Source organism: Schistocerca piceifrons, chromosome X, assembly GCF_021461385.2.
Source record: "Schistocerca piceifrons isolate TAMUIC-IGC-003096 chromosome X, iqSchPice1.1, whole genome shotgun sequence".
NCBI classification, from domain to species: Eukaryota; Metazoa; Arthropoda; class Insecta; order Orthoptera; family Acrididae; genus Schistocerca; species Schistocerca piceifrons.
Window position 1 is genome coordinate 259,544,625 of NC_060149.1, and position 26,080 is coordinate 259,570,704.

The 26,080-nt window shown below is 40.2% G+C and overlaps 1 protein-coding gene across 1 annotated transcript in view; it reads right to left on the reverse strand.

Annotated features, from left to right (window-relative positions):
- Positions 1-26,080, reverse strand: part of LOC124722295 (dedicator of cytokinesis protein 3-like) — a 181,798-nt gene that overhangs the window by 142,789 nt on the left and 12,929 nt on the right. The window contains exons 5-10 of the mRNA XM_047247478.1: positions 9,888-9,923; positions 9,529-9,674; positions 9,339-9,420; positions 8,892-9,210; positions 5,406-5,653; positions 174-336 (exon numbers count right to left, since the gene is read on the reverse strand). Coding sequence (XP_047103434.1) covers positions 174-336; positions 5,406-5,653; positions 8,892-9,210; positions 9,339-9,420; positions 9,529-9,674; positions 9,888-9,923 — 994 coding nt within the window. The remainder of the gene's footprint in view (positions 1-173; positions 337-5,405; positions 5,654-8,891; positions 9,211-9,338; positions 9,421-9,528; positions 9,675-9,887; positions 9,924-26,080) is intronic.

The window sequence follows — 26,080 nt, forward strand, 5'->3', positions numbered from 1 at the left end:
CAGTCACTTCATCAAAAATAAACAGCCTTGTTTGTTAAGTATTATATTTTTAGCTCTGGAAATGAAATGAGGTAAAATAAACTGTTTATATAAGGCATTCATGTGAAATTTATGTTTAAATACTGAAAGTTTAAGTTTCTTGATGATGGAAAATAATGTCTTGCTGCACTCACTTGAACAATGTCGATATTCCAACCGTACATGAGAACCATAAAATTTTTCAATTGGTACAGCCAGTCTGACTGTTTCTGACCAGGCAGGTGAGTTGTGATGATAAATAATCATCGAGTGATATTCACTACTTCCATCCATTCCTGAAGCACCCCACAGACAATTCTGCAAACAAAAATCAGAGAATAAAACCCTATTCTTCAGACTGTTTGCCCTACATATTTTATTGTGAAATAACACATTTGCCAAAACAGTAAAGCACAAAAATTGTGAGCCTGTCTACCAATGTTTATTAATCTATTGTTGCCATTATTTTGTGGTGTCCATTTGTAATAATATTTCATTCTGTGTTCACTTCACTGTTTCCAAGCTTCAGCAATGTCAATATTTATTTATTTTGATCCAACATCAACTAATTACAAAAAAGGTTTTTTTTTTTTTGTTCCAGTCTTCTGGATAAGTCAGAGCCTTACTTACTAGGGTTACATATTATTGGCTGGCACTTTAATCTATACAACTTTTTCTAAATTTAGTTGAGAGAACAGAGTAACATATATGGACTATACATAAAAAATTGTTATTACCATACTTAGATTAAGGAATCTACAATTTGTGACATAGTATTCATATCTGACATTCAATTATTTACAGTTTGTGACACAGTCTAAGATCTGAGATTACATATATTTTTAGATAGATGATCTTCCCTCATACGAGTTTACTAAATCTAGAAACTCATCTATTGAATATACAGGATTGTTTAGGAGCCATAATTTTAATTTTGTTTTTAGTTTTGTAATGGGCAATTTGGAGATATTAGGATGGAAGCAATTCAGTAGTTTTATGCCTGCATAGTGAGGGCTTTTCTCATAGAGTGTTGTTCTATGAGAGATGATGTGGGGTCTCTCTCAACCTCTAGTGTTATGATCGTGTATTTCTTTATCAAGTGTTTTGTTACTGTTTACTGCCATAATGATTATCTTCAGCACATAAAGGTTATGAACAGTTAGTATTTTAAATTCTTTAAACAAATTTCTGCAGGAATCCCTGGCAAATTTATTTCGCATAATTCTAAGTGCCTTCTTTTGTAAGATAAGTACACTTTTCATATTACCTTTACTGCTGGATCCCCATACCTCTATCCCATAGCTTAGATGGGATTCAAATAGTGCAAAATATATGTGCCTCAGAGTGGTGATGTTACAAAAAGGTGTCAGTTTTCTTAGGACATATATGGTAGTACTTAGCTTTTTGCAAATATCATTCACATGATCAGACCAGTTTAACTCTGCATCAAGTATCAGGCTAAGAGATTTGGTTTTCATGAGTTTTTTGCCTCCCAAGATCAAATTCAATATAGACAGATTTATTTGTGTTTAATTTTAGTTTGTTTTCATTAAAATACTGCAGAATTAAGCCTGCTGCAATATTGGATTCTACTTCGAGCTGCGAGTTGCTTGGATTGCAGCATATTAACATGGTATCATCTGCATGTAAGATAGCTGTTGCATGGTTTGTTATGGACTGAATATCATTAACATAAATAATAAATAGAAGTGGTCATAATATTGACTCCTGTGGAATACCAAAATTTATGTCAATGGTGTTTGATTTGTATGCTTCCTCTGTAGTGCTAATAGACACAAACTGCTTCCTATTTGTCAAGTAGGACCTCATCAGATTATGGGCTGTGCCTCGAATGCCATAGTTCCACAGTTTGTCCAGCAATATGGTCATATCAACACAGTCAAATGCTTTTTGTAAGTCCAGAAAGATGCCACATACATGTTCTTTATTATCTTTTGCTTGAGTGACACCTTTGATTAAGTTGGATGCTGCTGTAATAGTGGACGACCCCTTGACAAACCCATACTGTCCCTTAGAAATAACTTTTTTAGATACCAGGAAGTTCCAAATTCTTATGTATATTACTTTCTCAAAGATTTTGGATATTATTGGAAGAACAGAAATGGGTCGAAAGTTTTCTACTAGATTCCTGTTTCCTTTTTTAAAAATAGGCACAACTCGAGCAATTTTCAACTCATCTGGAAATAGACCATCTTCCATATGAGAGTTGATAACTGTTGATAAAGGTGATGCAATTTTATGTATACATTTCTTAAGAATGTCCAGACTAAGACCATCATATCCTGCTGCATGGGAATTCTTTAAGCTACTCACTATTTTAATTATTTCTTCTTTACCTGTTGGCATCAAAAATATACTTCCTGACACTGGTGTTCCTCTGAATTTGTATTCATGATTTTTAAGCTGATTGTTTATGCTGGAGCCAACAGAGGCAAAGTAATTGTTAAATAGATCTGCTACCTTATTCTGATCAGTTTCTATTGTGCCGTTTATTAGTAAGTGATTTTCAGTTGTATGTTTCTCAGATTTACCTATTTCTCTATTTACTAGAGACCATGATGTTTTGGAGATATTATTTGAGCTCTGAATGACACTTTCAAAATGTTTCTGTTTTTCTGAAATTAGGAGATACACATAGTATTTCTGATACTTTTTGAACTCTTCTTTTAATTTTTTATTGCTCAAGTAATCTAACATAGCATACTCATACCATCTTAGTTTTTCTCTAGCCTCTGTGACTGAACTTGATATCCAGTTTCGGGTTACAGCATGTGACTGAATTCTCTTTTTTATCAAGGGGCAGGCTTGGTTAAGAATGTAGAATAGTACACTTGAGAATTTGCCATAATTATGAAGTGTCGTTAGAACACTGTTCCAATCCACATTCCTTAGCATATTATTCAAATGAGTTATATTTTGGTCTGTATTCATCCTAATATATCTATAGCAACTGTGTGTAGGAACCTTTTTTATGTGCACACTTAGTTCTACTGCATGGTGGTCTGACAAAGCACTTATAATAACAGAAGATGTAAGATTGTAAAGACAAATACCAGTGATTATGTTATCTATTGCAGACTGGCATGTTTCAGTCTCCCTGGTTGCAGTGTTTATCAGGTATCTTACATTATATTCAAGCAGAATATTCTTGAATTGTCTAGTGTGTAACTTATCTGCTAATACATTTATGTTGAAGTCTCCTATAATTACTAACTTGTTCCGGTGTGATATAAAAACATTCTCTATCATGTCACAAAATTTTGTTAAGAAAACTTCGAAGTTTCCACCTGGTGGTCTGTATAAACATATAACATAAATTTCATCATTTGGTACCTTTATAAGTGCTGCACATAATTCAATTGTTCCTTCTAATGAATATTTACTTACATTTACAGAATTAAAATCAAACGTGCTTTTTACATACATTGACACACCCCCACCTTTGATAGTAGATCTGCAAAACTTATTAGCTAGTACCATGTTTAGAGGTTTAAAAAGTTCTAATTTGGCATCAGATAGTCAGGGTTCACTAATACCAAGCACATCAGGCATAGTTTCTGTTATATCCTAGCCAGTAGTGCCACCCGAGCCCGCTGCCAAACGGTTGGCAGCATCAAAGTCCGGACGCCGTCCGCATAAGCAGCGCCAGCGAGACAGGAAATCTCCGCAAGTCTGCGCGCGCCACCGCTGGCTTCTGGATTCTTAAGCGCTGGAGTCGTGAGCGCTAGGACAGTTCTGTATTCGCCGCTCAGTTGTATACTCGCCACCGAATTGTGTACTTGCTAGTCAGTTGTGTGTTCATCGCAGCAGAGTTGTTGTTTGTCGTCAGCCGACGCTGACCTAGCCGCTCCGACTCGAACTAGACAGATCTCTGTAGACACGGAGTTCACTATTGTGTTTCTGTATCTTCGTCAATAAAGATAAGTACCGACTTTTATTTAATCAGAGTGTTGGGGTTTTCATCTTTCTGTTCACTGTTCCAGCGGACCGGTCGGTCCGCTATTAAAAGTGTGGCGGTGACTTCGTAAGCCGTTTCTACAGCGAATTGTTTGTCGCTACAAACACCGCCACAAAACTGGCGACGAGGATGGGATTACTGGCTAGGATATAACAGTTTCATTTACAAACACGTCTGATTGTTCATATTTCTTGTTCAAGCCCTGTACATTCTGGTGGATAAAATAAAGTTGTAAATACCTTGTTGTATATTTCTCTGCTTTACCGACTTAAACAAGGTCATATCTCTATGTCTCTTGTGGGCTTTTACCAAATTCCGATGTAAATATTTGAATATTTGTGTATTTTAAAAAAAAAAAAAAGGGCTTAACTTCCCCAAACAGGCCATGAAGGCCCCAACAGTACCAACCAAAATAAGTGAACAATTGACATGAAAGGAGTTACTGTATAGCTATTTGGATCATTGTATGAAAAGAACATAGTGACATTAATTAAACTTGGATTTAAAATCAGAGGAAAAAATGCATGAAATTTGATACAGTGCAATATCATGAGCTATATATTTTTCATGTTAAGAGTGATGTATTGTAAAATAGCAGTATCATGTGCTATCTCCTGTAACATTGTAGAAGCTATGGGAAATCATGAACATTCATGAGATATTGTGACATGTAATATCATTCATATTTCTGGGAACTTGCTACACCATGAGTTACACTGGAACCACAAAGAGAACATTATACTGAAATGTGTAAATGTTCTGTAGATTAGTCAAATGAGAACAACACTGTTGTGGAGTAAAGTTCTAGAAAAAAATGTTAAATGTACATGTATAGTCATGATCTGGAAGTGAAAAGAGTACTACTATATCATTTGGCAAAGCTGTTACAAAGATGGATAGTGAAAGCTTCTCCTTGTTTTGGTTGAAATGCTTTTGTTTACTATTATGGATTCAGTGTGATGACAGAGTAAATTGAAAATTTTACTTGCAAATACACCATATTTGTTAGACATATAGAGAAAGAAAAGACATGAAAGCATGAAAAAACAAAATGTGCATGTGTCTAGGATATGCAGACTTACGCCATGACAAACTGAGGCATCATTTCTAAACAGGAGAGAAAAGCAAAGAAAATGCTCTACAGTTGCTAGAAGTGGTTTGACCAAATGCATACAGAACATATTTGACTGTTTGAGAAACATCAAAACTTTGTGTTTACAGTAAAGGACAACAGTCATAGTACTAAACAACCAAATAAATACTATAAGGAAGTTTTGTTTCATTTCAGAAAGAACTTGTCACTGAAATAACTATAGTTATAATACTTCCTTTCAGAAAATGACAAATTCATTATGAAACCATGAGCTATACTATTTTCTGGTATACAGAATTTATAACACAAACTTACCTCAAGAATTTTGCCATCACTGTCAAGGAGAAGAATAGTTACTTCAATATTCTTTCCGGTAGATTTCCCACCGCGTTCAAATTCACCTCTGTCGAGAGTGAGATAGAGATCATTACGTACATCACCAGGCATTATGACATCAGAGAAACCTAATTTTTTGGTTATACATATATTTTTGAACAGAAGAGGGTTTTCTTCCCGTACCTGTGTTAATTCACCATGCAACATACGTAATGAAATTCCAATACCTGCAAAAACAATCTGAAATTATCTATGGAAATATAACCATTAAATTACTATATAAAAGGTAAAGACAGTTGAATACAGTTAGGGGTATACAAAGGGCAAAGATGAGCTTACAGGTAAACTGTGACATAATGTTATTTACATGTAAAGGAAATGTCCAGAAATGTATCAAGATTTATTTCACAGTAAATACAGAACATAAAATTGTGTTCTCCATACTGAAAACCAGGGAGATCATGGAGTTCAGTACACTCTTGATACAAAGACAGCAAGATAGCAGAACTCTTTACTTTTATTAGAAAAGTCTAATGTTTTCAATCAAATGTGTTGCTAATTGTTCTTGTAAGTTGGAGTCCACCAAAAATGCATACTCTCTAACAAAGAGAAATTAGCTTCTTTTGAGACTATCAGAGTATCACCAAAGGGCAATACAAGACGAAAAGCATTTCTTTTACACCACAGATCACACAAAAATCCTTCTATGGAATCCTATGGAAATGCTCAACTAATGAACCCTGGCATTATTGTGGTGCAGCTTTCTGAGTATGCAAACCAAATAGTTGTTGTTTTGGTTAGTAACATAGTTATGTACAAGCAGAGGTAAGTATTTACAAACTGGTAAAAAATGGCCACCAGTAAAAATGTATGTTTTGGCTTGGAGCATACTTAGCAATGAACAAGCAGTGGTTTTTATAAAACTGAACAGTTGAAGAATGGTCACCAAATATTATGTACAGGTAGTAATTTGTTTTTTGTGTGCCTAAAATGTAGCAGCAGCAGTCATTCACTGACAAATATGTAAAATTTAGAAGTAAAACATAAGAAACAAATTAGAGGCTAATAGAAGAGTGAATATTTGTTTCAGGATGCCAAGAATTAAAAAGCAGTATGGGTAAGCATTAATATAGACTTGAGATGTATGAGCAACATGACACTGTCACCAATATGGGCACTATAAAAGTTTGTCCTTCATCATAATAAGTACCTCAACAATTAAGGCAATTACATAGAAACTTTCTGGAATGAATGAGCTGGAATTTACATTACATGAACCATTTCCATAGATACCAAGGAGAGAAGTCCCTGATGCAAAATAGGAAATCAAAGGTGCAGATTCATTCAAGTGTAATAATGTTAATACTGCCAGTTATTAACTATTATAATATAAAAGATTGAATAAGATTTTCTTTATCACCAAAAACACTGTAATAAAAGCTCATTTTGTTATATATTTGTTTTAAGAATGCACGTACACTGTCTAGTCACATTAATGTGGCCACCTATCAAAAGCCTGAGTAACACTCTTTAGCAGTTTGGACAACTGTGAGATGTGCAGGAAAAGAGTCAGTAAGGTTCTGGAAGATACTGACAGTGATGTGGAACCACGCCAACTCCAGCACCATGGCCAGCTGCAAGAAGTTTCTCAGTTGAGGATTCATGGCACGAACTGCCTGAGTGAGATGGTGCCATAGATTCTCAATTGGATTTAAAACCACAGAGTTTGGTGGCCAGGAGAGTATAGTAAACTCATCCTGGTGCTCTTTGAAACACACTTGCACACTGCAAGTTGTGTGGAATGTTGCATTGCCCTGCAGGTGTATGTCATCGTGTTGAGGAGAAACAAACTGCATGTAGGGCTGGGCATGGTCCCCAAGGATAGATGCATAATTGTGTTGATCTATTGTGCCTTAGAGAATGACAAGATCACCCAGGGAAGGCCACAAAAACATCCCCCAAACCATAACATGCCCTCCTCCAACCTGAACCCTTTGCTTTCAGACATTTCACATCATACATGCCAATGGCCATCTGTCCGATGGAGCATAAAACAGGATTCATCTGAAAACAGCACTTGCTGCAGTTGTGGTACAGGTCTGCAGATTACAGCCTTCATTGCCAAAGAACAGTAGTCAGCATGGTTGCCTGAATCAGGCACCTGCTGTGGAAGCTCACACACAGCAATGTTCACTGAACAGTCATTAAGGAGACACTGTTGGCAGCCCCTTGGTTCATCTGGGCATTCAATTATTGAACAGTTGCACATCTATTTACCTATATACATCTCTTCAGCTGTAGTTTACCCCTGTCATCTATGGCTTGTCGTGCACCACAGTTTCCTTGGCACTGGTTTTGGATAGAACCATTTTTCCATGCATGGTGAATGGAAGGAAGAGAGTGAGAGAGAGAGAGAGAGAGGCAGAGAATGGGGGGAGACGGAGGGAGAGAGAGTACCAGAATTTCCTTTCCAAACTTGCCTTATATTTCATTAGACACTATTACAAATATCAGAAGAATGGAATTGATAGCAAATATGCTAGTAAGATATCTGATATATTAATTTTTTTTTCAAGGTGTGACTTTTTTTATTTCAGTTCTGTGTCACTGCTAAAAAAAAAAAAAGGATGACATAGTCAAATGAAGAAATCTGGCCCATTAGTGTTTCTTATGCATCCATATTAACAGTTAGTGTATAATATGTCTTATAATCAAAGGCCAAAATGATCTGTTATCAGTTTCCAACTCAGTTTTATGAAAAGTTGAGTAGAACTGGCTAGCAAGTCTAATAATAGCAGGTAAATCAAGCTTTATTAAGTAGCACTGATCTTTCGATGAATGTCAAAAGTGAGTGCTAAGAAATGTTAGTAAAAATTGAAAATATTGCGGAGGTTGCAAGAATTACTAAATCAGTAGTACAAGTCTGTGCTCATGTTACAAGGTGTCATGAGATCATTAATGAGTTCATGCAACTATTTCAAGTGTATCAATGCAGATGTCTAAGCCAAATATTTTATTCCCAAATGAAAATAACAGAAGAATATGCAAACACTGGGGTACTAACTTATACATGCAAAAAAAACAATCCAAAACATTAAGCACCTTTCACTTTTCTTTCATTAAATTTAAATCTATTAAACTAACTGAAGTACCATATACATGAAATTTATAGCCCATTTTTCCTGTATTGAAACATACTTTCATCAAGGGTTTCACTGAACATGTGCTTTTTATTCAGAAGTGTAAATATATGAAAGTGTCACTAAATCTTGGTGATTTGTAACCAAAGTAATCACAGCTATCTGAAATGTGTTGAATTCCATAAATACTACAAAACCAAACATATGCACTCATAGATTTTTATAGGCCTACAGAATAACAGACAGAGACATAAAAATAGCTATGATGGAAGTGATGCAGGCACCTTTAACTAACTCAGTAATTAAATGTAAAATGATCACTAACCATAGTTTGGCTGCCCAGGAAGTATATTATATTTGCCTGATTGTTTTTTAATAATTAGTTCATGCAGTTGATGGAAGTCCTTCTCATCACCCTGAAATACTTTAAATGTAAATTCTCGTTCATCATTGGCAGGTTCCTTGCTCTGTAGAATTTCAGTAATAGGTAATACAGCACAGCCATGAGGTCGTCGAAAAAGCTGGTGAGGTGGTATCGCATGAGTGGAAACTTTCTTTGATGATTCTGAATAAATCATACGACCCACTCTCATAACATGTGCCACAAGGTACAAATCTCGATTGAGATCAGCATTTCCAAGATCCTGAAAGTATTTTAATTTAAATTAATATCACAAGTAGAATTAAAGAAACAACTGTGCTAAGATGTGACAGTTGACATTTTACTATGATATAAAATTGACAGCATATGGATTATTTTTTGGTTGCTTACCGTAAATATGGTGCAGTTACTGTGAAGCTTTTCCACATAATTTGAAAAGCCCTCCTTCGAAATTTTCACCAGGAATCTTTCACTGAAAAAATGAATGTGTCTTCTTTTGATTGCTGTCTTGCATAATTACAATATTCCATTTTTACTTAATTTACAACACAAAAATGTTATATGGAAGGTCTTACACTACCTGATATATTTAGCTTTCTTTGTATCATACAATGAAAAGTAAACTTCTGTATCTTCTCCTATATGGTGGCCAAAATCTCTCATGCAAAAATACAGATGGTGTGTAAGGACCTTCTGTGTCTCTCTTCTCTTCATTGTACCCCTTGCCTATATAAAAAAATAAAAATGTGAATGCTGTATGATGCACACAATCTCTCTCTCTCTCTCTCTCTCTCACACACACACACACACACACACACACACACACTTAATGCACCTTGCAGCCTAAATATAAAGCTTTCTCATTTTATTACTGACACAAATTTTAACAGTTTCAACATTATTGAAGAAGCATATTTCTATGGATTACTTGTTACTCACTGATGCTCCTTGGGAGTTCTCAGAGCTCAAGACATGCTAAAAAAGAAGGAAAAACAATTGTATTAGAAAAAATATTAGTTACAGGCATCCAAAACATTTAAATTTCAGCAAGTGTATAGCAGAACATCTTGGGAAGGTTAGTAGCAACAGGACACATGTAATGTGTGTGTAATGGGAAACATGGATAAATAAAGATGTAGATTATCCTCAATATGCTTGTTAAGAGTCACTTCTTTTATGTACATCATGTCTGCTCTGTGTGAAAAAAGGTGATAGCATGGGAGGAAAGACTACACAAAAATGTTTGTTCACCATGGACGAGCATATCTCAGTTGTGTCTGTAACATATTTCCTTGTGTCTTTAAAGACAGAGAAAAGCAAACTGTTTTGTAAAGCTCCTTGTGGTGGCATATTATTATTATTATTTCATTTTGGGTACTTGTAGACATAGTTGCTTCAACCTGATTGTTTTTTGAGCTTTAGCTTGCACCCAGTATTCTTGTATTCATTGTTTTAGTGTCTCATTCCTTTCTGCAATTCATGTCTTCCCAATTTTCAACATTGGCTGTTACTGAAAACCGTGGTGTGTTTCACATCTTTTTTTTTTTATGTCTTCATTTGTGATCCCCACTTCTTGAAGATCTCATTCATCTGCAGCGAACCAGTGACCCTTAGTTCTTTTGTCCAGAAAATAGGTCAAACTCGGCTTTGTTATTCTATTCCAGCACATGTGTGTTATGTTTCCACAGAAGCAGTCCTCTTTTTCCACAAAGTGTCTGTCAGCTTTTTCACAAGCAAGTAGATTTTGTTATTAAGCTGCCTTCTGTACTCACCACCTGCTCTATCGGGTCTATGATCTGATCAAATTACTGCATAATAGTGCCTCAGCTTGATGTTAAATGACAGAGATCATTTACTGCAAACACCTGAAATACATTTAGCCAGCTTTTAAGCCACTTCCATTTTATTGACCATAGCTATGGATGCTCAGTCAAGTCCAGTACTATCCAATACCCTAGCTACTTAAAATTTTCTCCTCATCTAATTTTTGCCTGCTCTGCATCTAGCTGTCTAGGCACTGTATTTACAGGGTGTTTCAAAAATGACCAGTATATTTGAAACGGCAATAAAAACTAAACGAGCAGCAATAGAAATACACCGTTTGTTGCAATATGCTTGGGACAACAGTACATTTTCAGGCGGACAAACTTTCGAAATTACAGTAGTTACAATTTTCAACAACAGATGGCGCTGCAAGTGATGTGAAAGATATCGAAGACAACACAGTCTGTGGGTGCGCCATTCTGTACGTCGTCTTTCTGCTGTAAGCGTGTGCTGTTCACAACGTGCAAGTGTGCTGTAGACAACATGGTTTATTCCTTAGAACAGAGGATTTTTCTGGTGTTGGAATTCCACCGCCTAGAACACAGTGTTGTTGCAACAAGACGAAGTTTTCAATGGAGGTTTAATGTAACCAAAGGACCGAAAAGCGATACAATAAAGGATCTGTTTGAAAAATTTCAACGGACTGGGAACGTGACGGATGAACGTGCTGGAAAGGTAGGGCGACCGCATACGGCAACCACAGAGGGCAACGCGCAGCTAGTGCAGCAGGTGATCCAACAGCGGCCTCGGGTTTCCATTCGCCGTGTTGCAGCTGCGGTCCAAATGACGCCAACGTCCACGTATCGTCTCATGCGCCAGAGTTTACACCTCTATCCATACAAAATTCAAACGCGGCAACCCCTCAGCGCCACTGCCATTGCTGCACGAGAGACATTCACTAACGATATAGTGCACAGGATTGATGACGGCGATATGCATGTGGGCAGCATTTGGTTTACTGACGAAGCTTATTTTTACCTGGACGGCTTCGTCAATAAACAGAACTGGCGCATATGGGGAACCGAAAAGCCCCATGTTGCAGTCCTATCGTTCCTGCATCCTCAAAAAGTACTGGTCTGGGCCACCATGTCTTCCAAAGGAATCATTGGCCCATTTTTCAGATCCGAAACGATTACTGCATCATGCTATCTGGACATTCTTCGTGAATTTGTGGCGGTACAAACTGCCTTAGACGACACTGCGAACACCTCGTGGTTTATGCAAGATGGTGCCCGGCCCCATCGCACGGCCGACGTCTTTAATTTCCTGAATGAATATTTCGATGATCGTGTGATTGCTTTGGGCTATCCGAAACATACAGGAGGCGGCGTGGATTGGCCTCCCTATTCGCCAGACGTGAACCCCTGTGACTTCTTTCTGCGGAGACACTTGAAAGACCAGGTGTACCACCAGAATCCAGAAACAATTGAACAGCTGAAGCAGTACATCTCATCTGCATGTGAAGCCATTCCGCCAGACACGTTGTCAAAGGTTTCGGGTAATTTCATTCAGAGACTACGCCATATTATTGCTACGCATGGTGGATATGTGGAAAATATCGTACTATAGAGTTTCCCAGACCGCAGCGCCATCTGTTGTTGAAAATTGTAACTACTGTAATTTCGAAAGTTTGTCTGCCTGAAAATGTACTGTTGTCCCAAGCATATTGCAACAAACGGTGTATTTCTATCGCTGCTCGTTTAGTTTTTATTGCCGTTTCAAATATACCGGTCATTTTTGAAACTCCCTGTATGTTAGTAATAAATTCTATTTTTGCAAAGGAGATCAGAATGCTCACCTTAATCGAATGGGCTAGCAGGTCATTGATTTGTTTTGTGGCTGTGTCTATGAGATCACAATATCATCTGGAAAATAAGGTGGTCAACTCCTTGTATAATACAAGACCTGATTTCAAAATCATCTAATTATTATAATTATAAATGTCACCTCGTGACACATGGACCTCGCTGTGGTGCCTGTACAATGCAGGTAGCCATACTCTAGGTGCAGCCGCATTGGAGTTGTATCTGTGGAGACTCCAGACTAACATAATGGTCCTGAAGAGGGGCAGCAGAAATTTAAGCAGTCATGTGGGCAACAGTTTGGATGATAGACTGGTCTGAACTAGTGTAACTTTATGCTTTGTTGGCACTGAAAACAGCTGTAAGCAAAGGGAAACTATGGGCATTATATTTCCCAAGGGCATGAAGCTTTACTGTATGGTTTGATGAATATGGCATCATCTTGGACAAAATATTACAGAGGTGAAATAGTACTTCATTCAGATCTCTGGGTGGGGACTAATCATGTGGATGCCATCGTCGGGAAAAACAAAACTGGTGTTCTATGGGTTGGAACATGCAATGTTATATACCTTAATTGGTTAGGTGGGCTGCAGAATTTTAAAGACAAAATGGCTACGTTGAAAGCAGCTACAGTGGGAATTTGTGATTTGTAGTGGTGGGATGAACAGGACCACTGGTAAAGTGAGTACAGCATTGTAAATTCAAAATCAAATACAGGTAATGCAGGAGTAGCTCTAATAATGAATAAGAGAACAGGAATGAGGGTAAGCTACAATGAACAGTATAGCAAATGAATTGTCATAGTCAAAATTGATAGAAGTCTCACCACAGTAGTTAAGAGTACATATGCCGATTAACTCCGCAGGTGATGAAGAGATTGTAAGAATGTATGATGAGATGAAATAAGTTATTCAGAATGTTACAGGAGATGAACTCTTAACTGTGATGGGAGGCTGGAATTCGACTAAAGGAAAATGGAAGAGAATGAAAAATAGCAGAAGAACATGAACTGATAGAAAGGAATGAAAAAAGAAGCCACCTGCATGGAGCATAACTTTCTTTTTTTTAAAAAAAAAAAAAAAAAAAGAGAGAGCTAGAGGCACCATTAGGTTTCAGATTAATTTTATAATGGCAAGACAGAGATTTCAAAACCAGATTTTCAAATTGAAAAACATTTTTGAGGACAAATTTGAATATCGTCCACAGTTAATTGGTAATGAACCTCATATTAAAACTGAAGAAATTGCAGAAAGTTAGGAAATTAAGGCGATGAGATCTATTTAAGTTGAAAGAACTAGAGAGTTTCAAAGGGAGAAGTGTGTAACTATTGACTGAAACAGGGGAAAGGAAGATAGCAGAAGACAAATGGGTATCTGTGAGAGATGGTATAGTAAAGATAGCAGAATAACAACTAAAAGAACAAGGCTCAGTACAAAACCTTGGATAGCACACAATATATTGAATTTAATTCGTGAAAACAGAAAATATAAAAGTAAAAGAGCCAAAGAAATACATATATTTTAAGAGTGATACTGACAGAAAGTGCAAAAAGGTAAAACAGAAACAGCTTGAGAATAAATGCAAGGCTGTGGAATACGTTACTATGGGAAAGATTGATTCCACATATAGTACATTTAAAAAAACTTTTGAGAAAAGTAAAGCAGCTGTATGAATATCTGTGTAATGTAATGTAATGTAATGTAAAGACCTCAAATGGAAAGCCAGCACTAAGCAATGAAGGGAAGGCTGAAAGATGAACGGAATTTACAGAATGGTTAATTTGAAGATGATATTATTGAAGGGAAGAGGAAAGGAGTAATGGAGGGAGGTGTAAGAGATAAAATTTGTTTTTTTCTCCTCCTACAGGCCAAAGTTACACACAAAGGGCCAATAACACCACAGCAAACGGACTTTTCTGGTATATCATACCTAGTACAGCTGAATATAAAGCATATTTAATGGAAAGTCCGAATTCAGTTCATTAACTCTGTTCAACCTGGGTCTGTGCCAGCCAAAGATGCAGCAATGCTCCACCATACTTGAACAATAAACATGTACTGGGTGTCACACCTAAGAGTCGTCAGGCGGATATTTCTAATTTCGTTTTTGCAATACGAAGCTGGAGTCAGCAGAAACAAATACTGCTCATCACTTCTTTAATGTGAAACCCAATGTTGACGAAAAGTCACAATTTGTTTCCTGTTACAAGTAAAATTGTTTTTAAAGCAGAATTTTACGTGGCCAGTTAATAGAGCGGTCCAAAATTAATCTAGTGCGATGATCTGTTTAGCAAAGTATATTAACAAATGGTCCTAATGGCTCTGAGCACTATGGGACTTAATATCTGAGGTCATCAGTCCCCTATAACTTAGAACTACATAAACCTAACTAACCTAAGGACATCACACACATCCCTGCCCGAGGAAGGATTCGAACCTGCGACCGTAGTGGTCGTGCAGTTCCAGACTGAAGCGTCTAGAACCGCTCGGTAACTGCGGCTGGCGTATATTAACAAATACAGTAAAACATGAAAAAACCTGTACTCCAATACTGACTGAGCACCAGTGTTGCACAGTGTTAGAGGCCAGGGCGGAGCCATCAATGTTGGAGTACGGTTCTGCCATATCAATAAAACGAATATCGCACAGAACTAGTTTGGGGCCACTCTATCGAATGGGTACATAAAATTCCTCTTTAAAAATCATTTTGCTCAACCAAAAAAAAAGTGTCCAAATGGCTCTGAACACAATGGGACTAAACATCTGAGGTCATCAGTCCCCTAGAACTTAGAACTGCTTAAACCTAACTAACCTAAGGACATCGCACACATCCATGCCCGAGGCAGGATTCGACCCTGCGACCGCAGCGGTCGCGCGGTTCCGGACTGAAGCGTCTAGAACCGCTCGGTCACAGAGGCCGGAAATCATTTTGCTTGAAACGCGAAACAAACCGATGCTTTCCATCAACAATGGGCGTCGCATGAAAGACGTTAGGAGCATTATTTGTTTAGCCTCACACGAGCAACACACTGCAAAAAGAAGCTGCAAACATCTGCCAAAACACCAGAGCGAACGCGCCTGATGGCTCTTAGGAGGGGCATCCTATATAGTTTCACGTGAAAAAAGACAAAGAGAGGAAGTAGAAATCAGTCAGGGTCCTGGCAAGGATTTCCACACTGGCTTGCTAACGCCCAGAAACCGAGCAATATTTTCTGTTGCATTACAACGCCTTTCATTTGCGTCATGTGTAAGAGAAACGAGCCTCTGACAGTGGGAAACAAAGAATGGCAAAGCTTCCCACTCCTGCCTCATGACTTTATTCGCTGGCCATCAATATCTCAATGAGAGTGCCACAATCGCTGACCTTGAAAGTCACGTCAACAGCCGTTTATTGCGCACATGTGTTCAATGAGTTTGCCAAACATGGGCTTGAGCTTTTACGATTACTTTGCAGGAAACGCCAATCGTTACTGAATAGCAAACGAACCCCATCTCCTAAGTCGCCAGTAACATCCACATAGTAGCGGTGATGAAAATACCGATATTTCTGCAAAAGCCTTCGGCGATCGTGGTTACAGACTCGGGTGTTCCGTAAATTAGCAAATTTTTAAATACTACTGGACGTATTCCAGTTATGACCACAGGCCTAATTTCTAACAAAGCCTGAATTATAAGTCACTGAACTCGCATTCGGGAGGTCAGCGGTTCAAATGTCCGTCCGGCGGTCCAGATCTCTGTTTTCTGTGGTTCACCTAAATCGCTTAAGTCGAATGCTGGGATGATTCCTCTGAACTGATTTTCTTTGTCATCCGTCTCCTCTCCGAACTATGCTCCGTCTATAATGACCCCCGTCATCGACGCGACGTTAAATCCTAAACTTCCTTCCTTTCCTTCATCCAAATTTTACCGTATTATTCTTTCTAAACTCGCCGTTTTCATCCATTCATAGTGACAAACAATGGCCCTTATCTGTTGTCTACCTTCTTGCTCATATTCTTACTGGAATTTCACTGTTCTTTTGTATTTAATGTTAATACGCTCTCAAAACAAGTCATGAAACATGCTTGTCTGTTGTCATCCAGGCAGGTTTACTTTTACAAACATCTAGAAGTTATACTGTCAGCACACAAATATTTTTGTCAAACCACCTCGTCACACTTTTGACGTTGACTAAGCTTCATTACTAGGTCCTGAAGGTCTGTTGTACATATACGTCACCAGTCGAAAAATAAATAGAGAGGCCTCTAATTCAGGTTCACTGCGTGCGTTATTTGAAACTTCTGTACTAAATGATAAAATTATTTTTTTACTTTTTTCCAATGAATATAGTCATCATCAGTGTACGTTTCTTTTGTTTCTTGTGTGTTTGTTTTTCCTTGACAATCATGTAAAAGGACAACGGTATGGTTAAATGTTCAAGATGTTCAAATGTGTGTGAAATCTTATGGGACTTAACTGCTAAGGTCATCAGTCCCTAAGCTTACACACTACTTAACCTAAATTATCCTAAGGACAAACACACACACCCATCCCCGAGGGAGGACCCGAACCTCCGCCGGGACCAGCCTATGGTTAAATACTCATCACATTTTTACGTAGTGAAATATTGAAATCAATTACGGTTTCTTAAACTGGAGGATGAGATTAATAAACATTACAGATACACATTACAGAAACTTAAGTCATCCTTTACTATTTACAATATATCCTGCCACGGCTGGGGTAACTTTTCAATTCCGCGACTGTAGAAATCACGTGGCTTTTAGACGAAAAACTCGTAGAGCCACGTTCGGAGTTGCTCATATGTTTGGGCTCAATGATTTCCCTCATTACTTTACGCTAGCATAAAGACACCATTTCTTGTCATCAGTAACGATGCAGGACAGGAATGGTCGTCGTTGTTCACGAGCCAGTCGATGACGAGTAAGCAGATATGCACATATGACTACCCGCTGATTTTTTGTGATTCTGGCTTTGAGGATGTGGTACCCATACACCCGAGTTTTGAACCTTCCCCATTGCATGCAAATGTCGCACGATGGCGAATCACAGTTCATCATAATTGCCAGTTCTCGTGTACACTGATATTGATCATTGTGGATTAATGCGTTTAAACGATATTCACCAAACCCTCAATAATGTCAAAAAGATCTTCCTTAAAACGGGAAAACCATCTTCTTGCCGTGCTCTGTCCAGTGGCATTAACCCTACAAACGATGCAAATGGTTGCGGCTGCCACTGCTGCTGTAACTCCTCTATTGAAGTCAAACAGAAAAATATGTCGAAGAAGTTCCGATTTCTTCACTTGGCGCTCCGTTTTCTAGCATCAACAGCTCCACGCACTATTTCAAAATGACAATATGTAAACACAAATAGTAACGGTGAACTATAAATAAAAATGACAATCGATAAATAAACCCATAGCATCCTGAATACCAACATGCAAAATAATACTTCTATGGGCGTTTTATATCTCATAAAAAATGAATAAAGAAACACCGGCTGGATCACAACTATTTATTACTGCCCACCGGTTTCAATCTGCGCCGCAGATCATCTAAGGCTGGTGCAGTGATAAGGGAATAACAATAAAGACTCATAAAAAACTAAAAAAATTCCTCCCTCCCAAACAGGCCATGAAGGTCCACCGATACCGACCGGTCGCCGTGTCATCCTCATCCCATAGGCGTCGCTGGATGCGGATGTGGAGGGGCATGTGGTCAGTTCACCCCTCTCCCGGTCGTATGTCCGTTTCCGAGACCGGAGCCGCTACTTCTCAATCAAGTAGCTCCTCAGTTGGCCTCACAAGGGCTGAACGCATCCCGCTTGCCAACAGCACTCAGCAGACCGGATGGTCATCCATCCAAGTGCTAGCCCAGCGCGACAGCGTTTAACTTCGGTATTCTGACCGGAACCGGTGTTACCACTGCGGCAAGGCCGTTGGCAATAAAGACTTATCAAAGAGTGAAATTACAATGCTGCCGTCAGAGCCTGTGGAAATAGCGTCAAAACACTAGGAACTCCACATACCTGGCGCAATAGAGGGCAGTTTGTCAACAGTAGCGTAAAATTAAGGTAAAATGCAACGAATTTGATGGGAAAAAGTCATAGGCTGGTACATTAAAATGCCGTCAAAGTGATTCTTCCGTTACAAAAAATATATATAACAAAATAATTAATGAAAATTATGAATTAAGAGAAGTTACTGAAATACATCCCAGTATGTATGATGCGTTGTACGCAATAACAGATAAAATACAAGTGTAATAAACAACCTCGCATCAGCGTACACTCCGCTGCAGAGTGAAAATCTCATCCTGCAAACATCCCCCAAGCTGTGGCTAAGCCATGTCTCTGCAATATCCTTTCTTCCAGGAGTGTTAGTTCTGCAAGGTTCGCAGAAGAACTTCTGTGAAGTTTGGAAGGTAGGGGATGAGGTACCGGCAGAATTGAAGCTGTGCGCACGGGTCGTGAGTCATGCTTCGGTAGCTCAGATGGTAAAGCACTTGTCCGTGAAAGGCAAAGGTCCCGAGTTCGAGTCTCGGTCTAGGTGTTGTGGACTGAGTGTTGTGTTATCTTCGTCATCATTTCATCCTCATCACCGGCGCGCAAGTCGCCCAATGTGGCGTCGAATGAAATAAGACTTGCACTTGGCGGCTGAACTTCCCCGAATAGTGGCCTCCCGGCCAACGATACCATACGCTCATTTAATTTTTTTGTTCACTATGTACCTTCCTGAGAAAAAAAGGGACAGGAAATGGTCTAAAAGCGGTGCTGAAATCTGCTAATATATCACGGTTTCAGCTCGTGATGCTATGTTTAAGCAGCAATGGAGATGAACCTGCACTTTTGCAGTAGACTTCAGCCCGATACTATGCGCAGTTACCGACGTTTCTCGAAAATGTTCACTGTGTATTGTGACGTGGTTTATATCACTATACTTCACTTTTCTCACGGTACTGAATACCGACAAATAGGTGACGTGGTTTATATCACTATACTTCACTTTTCTCACGGTACTGAATACCGACAAATAGGTACTTTGTCCCATTAAAAACAATCATCTTTGCTTTGATATGCTGGTGTCTCAATAAACTAGTGACACTTGCAAAACCCTTGTTTACGTATACTGAACCGTTTAAGAAATTTTGGGGTGCTCACTGAAATGACAGAAGCCATGAGATAGCGGTATTCACGTATACAGATGGCGGTATAAAGGTATACACAAGGTATAAAAGCGCAGTGTATTGGCAAAGCTGTCATTTGTACTCAAGTGATTCTTGTGAAAAGACTTCCAACGTGATTATGATCGCACGACGGGAACGGACATACTTTGAATGCGGAATTGTAGTTGGAGATAGACACATGGGACATTCCATTTCGTATTCGTTGGGGAATTCAATATCCCGAGTTGTACAGTGTCAAGACTGTGCCGAGAATACAAAATTTCAGGCATTACCTCTCACAAAAGGTTTCAGATAGATTATATAATGGTAAGACAGAGATTTAGGAACCAGATTTTAAATTGTAAGACATTTCCAGGGGCAGATGTGGACTCTGACCACAATCTATTGGTTATGAACTGTAGATTAAAAGTGAAGAAACTGCAAAAAGGTGGGAATTTAAGGAGATGGGACCTGGGTAAACTGAAAGAACCAGAGGTTGTACAGAGTTTCACGGAGAGCATGAGGGAACAATTGACAGGAATGGAGGAAAGAAATACACTAGAAGAGGAATGGGTAGCTTTGAGGAATGAAATAGTGAAGGCAGCAGAGGATCAAGTAAGTAAAAAGACGAGGGCTTGTAGAAATCCTTGGGTAACAGAAGAGGTACTGAATTTAATTGATGAAAGGAGAAAATACAAAAATTCAGCAAGTGAAGCAGGCAAAAAGGAATACAAACGTCTCAAATATGAGATCGACAGGAAGTGCAAAATGGCTAAGCAGGGATGGCTAGAGGACAAATGTAAGGATGTAGAGGCTTATCTCATGAGGGGTAAGATAGATACTGCCTACACGAAAATTAAAGAGACCTTTGGAGAAAAGAGAACCACTTGCATGAATATCAAGAGCTCAGATGGAAACCCAGTTCTAAGCAAAGAAGGGAAAGCAGAAAGGTGGAAGGAGTATATAGAGGGTCTATACAGGGGCAATGTTCTTGATGACAATAGTATGGAAATGGAAGAGGAGGTAGATGAAGATGAAATGGAAGATATGATACTGCGTGAAGGGTTTGACAGAGCACTGAAAGACCTAAATCGAAACAAGGCCCCGGAAGTAGACAACATTCCATTAGAATTACTGACAGCCTTGGGAGAGCCAGTCCTGACAAAACTCTACCATCTGGTGAGCAAGATGTATGAGACAGGCGAAATTCCGTCAGACTTCAAGAAGAATATAATAATTCCAATTCCAAAGAAAGCAGCTGATGACAGATGTGAAAATTACCGAAGTATCAGTTTAATAAGTCACAGGTGCAAAATACTAACGCGAATTCTTTACAGACGAATGGAAAAACTGGTAGAAGCCGACCTCGGGGAAGATCAGTTTGGATTCCGTAGAAATGTTGGAACACGTGAGGCAATACTAACGCTACGACTTATCTTAGAAGAAAGATTAAGGAAAGGCAAACCTACGTTTCCAGTATTTGTAGACTTAGAGAAAGCTTTTGACAATGTTGACTGGAATACTCTCTTTCAGATTCTAAAGGTGGCACGGGTAAAATACAGGGAGCGAAAGGCTATTTACAATTTGTACGGAAAGCAGATGGCAGTTATAAGAGTCGAGGGACATGAAAGGGAAGCAGTGGTTGGGAAGGGAGTGAGACAGGGTTGTAGCCTCAATCTGTATATTGAGCAAGCAGTAAAGGAAACGAAAGAAAAATTCGGAGTAGGTATTAAAATTCATGGAGAAGAAATAAAAACTTTGAGGTTCGCCGATGACATTGTAATTCTGTCAGAGACAGCAAAGGACTTGGAAGAGCAGTTGAACGGAATGGACAGTATCTTGAAAGGAGGGTATAAGATGAACATCAACAAAAACAAAACGAGGATACTGGAATGTAGTCGAATTAAGTGGGGTGATGCTGCGGGAATTAGATTAGGAAATGAGACATTTAAAGTAGTAAAGGAGTTTTGCTATTTGGGGGGCAAAATAACTGATGATGGTCGAAGTAGAGAGGATATAAAATGTAGACTGGCAATGGAAGGAAAGCGTTTCTGAAGAATAGAAATTTCTTAACATCCAGTATTGATTTAAGTGTCAGGAAGTCTTTTCTGAAAGTTTTTGTATGGAATGTAGCCATGTATGGAAGTGAAACATGGACGGTAAATAGTTTAGACAAGAAGCGAATAGAAGCTTTCCAAATGTGGTGCTACAGAAGAATTCTGAAGATTAGATGGGTAGATCACATAACTAATGAGGAGGTATTAAATATAATTGGGGAGAAGAGGTGTTTATGGCACAACTTAACTAGAAGAAGGGATTGGTTGGTAGGACATGTTCTGAGGCATCAAGGGATCACCAATTTAGTACTGGAGGGCAGCGTGGAGGGTAAAAATCGTAGAGGGAGACCGAGAGATGAATACACTAAGCAGATTCAGAAGGATGTAGGCTGCAGTAGGTACTGGGAGATGAAGAGGCTTGCACAGGATAGAGTAGCATGGAGAGCTGCATCAAACCAGTCTCAGGACTGAAGACCACAACAACAACACCTCTCACCACAACGCAGTGGCCGACGGCCTTCTTTTAACGACCGAGAGCAGAGATGTTTACGTAGAGCTATCAGTGCTAACTGACAAGAAACACTGCGTGAAATAACCGGAGAAATCAATGTGGGACGTACGAGGAACGTATCCGTTAGGACCGAGCGGCGAAATTTGGCGTTAATGGGCTGTGGCAACAGACGACCGACGCGAGAGCACGACATCGCCTGCGGCGCCTCTTCTGGGCTCGTAATCATATCAGTTGTACCTTAGAGGACTGGAAAACCGTGGCCTGGTCAGATGAGCCCCGATTTCAATTGGTAAAAGCTGATGGTAGGACTCGAGTTCTGGCGCAGACGCCATGAACCCATTGGACACAAGCTGTCAACAAGGCACTGCACAGACTGGCAATGATTCCATAATGGTGTGATCTGTGGGTCTTTGTTTAAGTGGAATGCACTGGTTCCTCTGGTGGAAATGGTTATGTTCGGCTACTTAGAGACCATTCGCAGCTATTTAGCCGCGCGGGATTAGCCGAGCGATCTCGGGCGCTGCAGTCATGGACTGTGTGGCTGGTCCCGGGGGAGGTTCGAGTCCTCCCTCGGGCATGGGCGTGTGTTTTTGTTCTTAGGATAATTTAGGTTAAGTAATGTGTAAGCTTAGGGACTGATGACCTTAGCAGTTAAGTCCCGTAAGACTTCACACACATTTTTGCAGCTATTTATGGACTTCATGTTGCCAAACAACGATGGCGGGCCACAGTCGTTCGCGACTGGTTTGAAGACGATTCTAGACAATTCCAGCAAATGGTCTGGCCACCCAGATCGCCCGACATGAATCTCACCGAACATTTATGGAACGTAATCGAGTGGTCAGTTCACGCACAAAACCCTGTCTCGGCAACGTTTTCGCAGTTATGGACGCTTATAGAGGCAGCATGGCTCAATATTTCTGCAGGAGACTTCCAACGACTTATGAGTCCATGCCACGTCAAGTTGCTTCACTGTGTCGAGCAAAAGGAGGTCCGAGACGATATTAGGAGGTATCCCATGACTTTTGTTACCTCAGTATACACTACTGGCCATTAAAATTGCTATACCACGAAGATGACGTGCTACAGACGCGAAATTTAACCGACAGGAAGAAGATGCTGTGATATGCAAATGATTAGCTTTTCAGAGCTTTCACGCAAGGTTGGCGCTGGTGGCGACATTTACAACGTGCTGACATGAGGAAAGTTTCCAACCGATTTCTCATACAAAAACAGCAGTTGACCGGCGTTGCCTGCTGAAACGTTGTTGTGATACCTCGTCTAAGGAGGAGAAATGCGGACCATCACGTTTCCGACTTTGATAAAGGTCGGTTTGTAGCCTATCGCGATAGCGGTTTATCGTATCGTGACATTGCTGCTCGCGTTGGTCGAGATCCAATGACTGTTAGCAGAATATGGAATCGGTGGGTTCAGAAGGGTAATACGGAACGCTGTGCTGGATCCCAACGGCCTCGTATCACTAGCAGTCGAGATGACAGGCATCTTATCCACATGGCTGTAACGGATCGTGCAGCCACGTCTCGATCCCTGAGTCAACAGATGGGGTCGTTTGCAAGACAACAACCATCTGCACGAACAGTTCGATGACGTTTGCAGCAGCATGGACTATCAGCTCGGAGACCATGGCTGCGGTTACCCTTGACGCTGCATCAGAGACAGGAGCGCCTGCGATGGTGTACTCGACGACGAACCTGGGTGCACGAATGGCAAAACGTCATTTTTTCGGATGAATCCAGGCTCTGTTTACAGCATCATGATGGTCGCATCCGTGTTTGGCGACATCGCGGTGAACGCACATTGGAGGCGTGTATTCGTCATCGCCATACTGGCGTATCACCCGGCGTGATGGTGTGGGGTGCCATTGGTTACACGTCTCGGTCACCTCTTGTTAGCATTGACGGCACTTTGAACAGTGGACGCTACGTATCAGCTGTGTTACGACCCGTGGCTCTACTCTTCATTCGATCCCTGCGAAACCCTACATTTTAGCAGGATGATGCACGACCGCATGTTGCAGGTCCTGTACGGGCCTTTCTGGATACAGAAAATGTTCGACTGCTGCCCTGGCCAGCACATTCTCCGGATCTCTCACCAACTGAAAACGTCTGGTCAATGGTGGCCGAGCAACTGGCTCATCACAATACGCCAGTCAGTATTCTTGATGAACTGTGGCATTGTGTTGAAGCTGCATGGGCAGCTGTACCTGTACACACCATCCAAGCTCTGTTTCACTCAATACTCAGGCGTATCAAGGCCGTTATTACGGCCAGATGCGGTTGTTCTGGGTAATGATTTCTCAGGATCTATGCACCCAAATTGCGTGAAAATGTAATCACATGTCAGTTCTAGTATAATATATTTGTCCAATGAATACCCATTTATCATCTGCATTTCTTCTTGGTGTAGCAATTTTAATGGCAAGTAGTGTATATTTCTGTTTCTGATCTACTGGTGGGGGGAGGGGGTTGTAATTATTAAACTTACGGTACCTGAGTCAGTGTCGACGGAAAATTATTTGCCGTACAGCTACCCAACTTTAGACTGTGCGCTGCAGGATTTGCGTTATTAGTAGTGTTAGTGTCATGAGTTGCCGTTAAACGCCGGTACTGGTACGGCGACGTTGGGTTGAAACAAAAGCCTCAGTGTGCATTACGGTTGCAGACAGTCAACATGGGTCTGGACAGCGTGAGCAGTGCTTTACTCGTGAAGCTATTTTATCGAGATAACAGCAATAATGCTGCTGCTCTTCGCGAGTATCGACGCTTTACAAGAATATGGAGAGCTCCTCTTCCGCAACGGCGTTGAAAAAGATGATTCGGATGTTCGAATTAACTGGCGAGTTGGGAATTGCTCCAGCGAGAAGCCGACGCCAATTGCGATCAGAATTTGTAGAAGTAGTTGCCGTTGCCACGGCTGAGCGCAATGTGCAATCTTCAAGCAGTGCAGTCAGCTGAATATCCCATGGTCCAGAGTTCGAAAATTGCTGCGAACAATAATTGTGAAATGATATCCGTAGCCGCGCGGAGTGGCCGCGTGGTTAGAGGCGCCATGACACGGATCGCGTGGCCTCTCCCGCCGGAGGTTCGAGTCCTCCTTCGGGCATCGGTGCGTGTGTTGTTCTTAGCATAAGTTAGTTTAAGTAGTGTGTAAGCCTAGGGACCGATGACCTCAGCAGTTTGGCCCCTTAGGAATTCACACACATCTGAACATTTTTTGATATACTTACAAACTTCAGATTACTCACCAACTTTTGCCACGTGACACCAACATTCGAGAAGACTTCGCTCTTACGTTTCTTACAAGGGTTCAAGTTGACGACATGTGACCTTGTAAAATTTTGTGGAGTTGTAAAGCACTGGGGATCGTCACCGCCAAGAGACGTTAATGAAGTTCCCCTGCATAGTGAACGCGCCACTGTGTGGTGTGGCTTCACGGCACAGTTCGTGATTGGTCCATATTTCTTTGGAGAACTCAGACGCCAACGACCGAGGACGTGCAGCATGAACGGCACACGTTACTGTGATGTGCTGGGCCAGCATGTGACCCCTGCTCTGCAGGAGAGAGCTGCTTTGGATTCAACTGTTTTGATGCACGAAAGAGCTCCATCTCACATTGTTAGTGAGGTCACTCTGTTACTCCGTAACACACTTGGAGAAAACCGAATCATTGTCCGATCGTTTCAAACTGCGTGACCACCAAGATCACCAGATATGAACCCGTGTGTGAGATTTCTGGCTGCGTGGTCACCT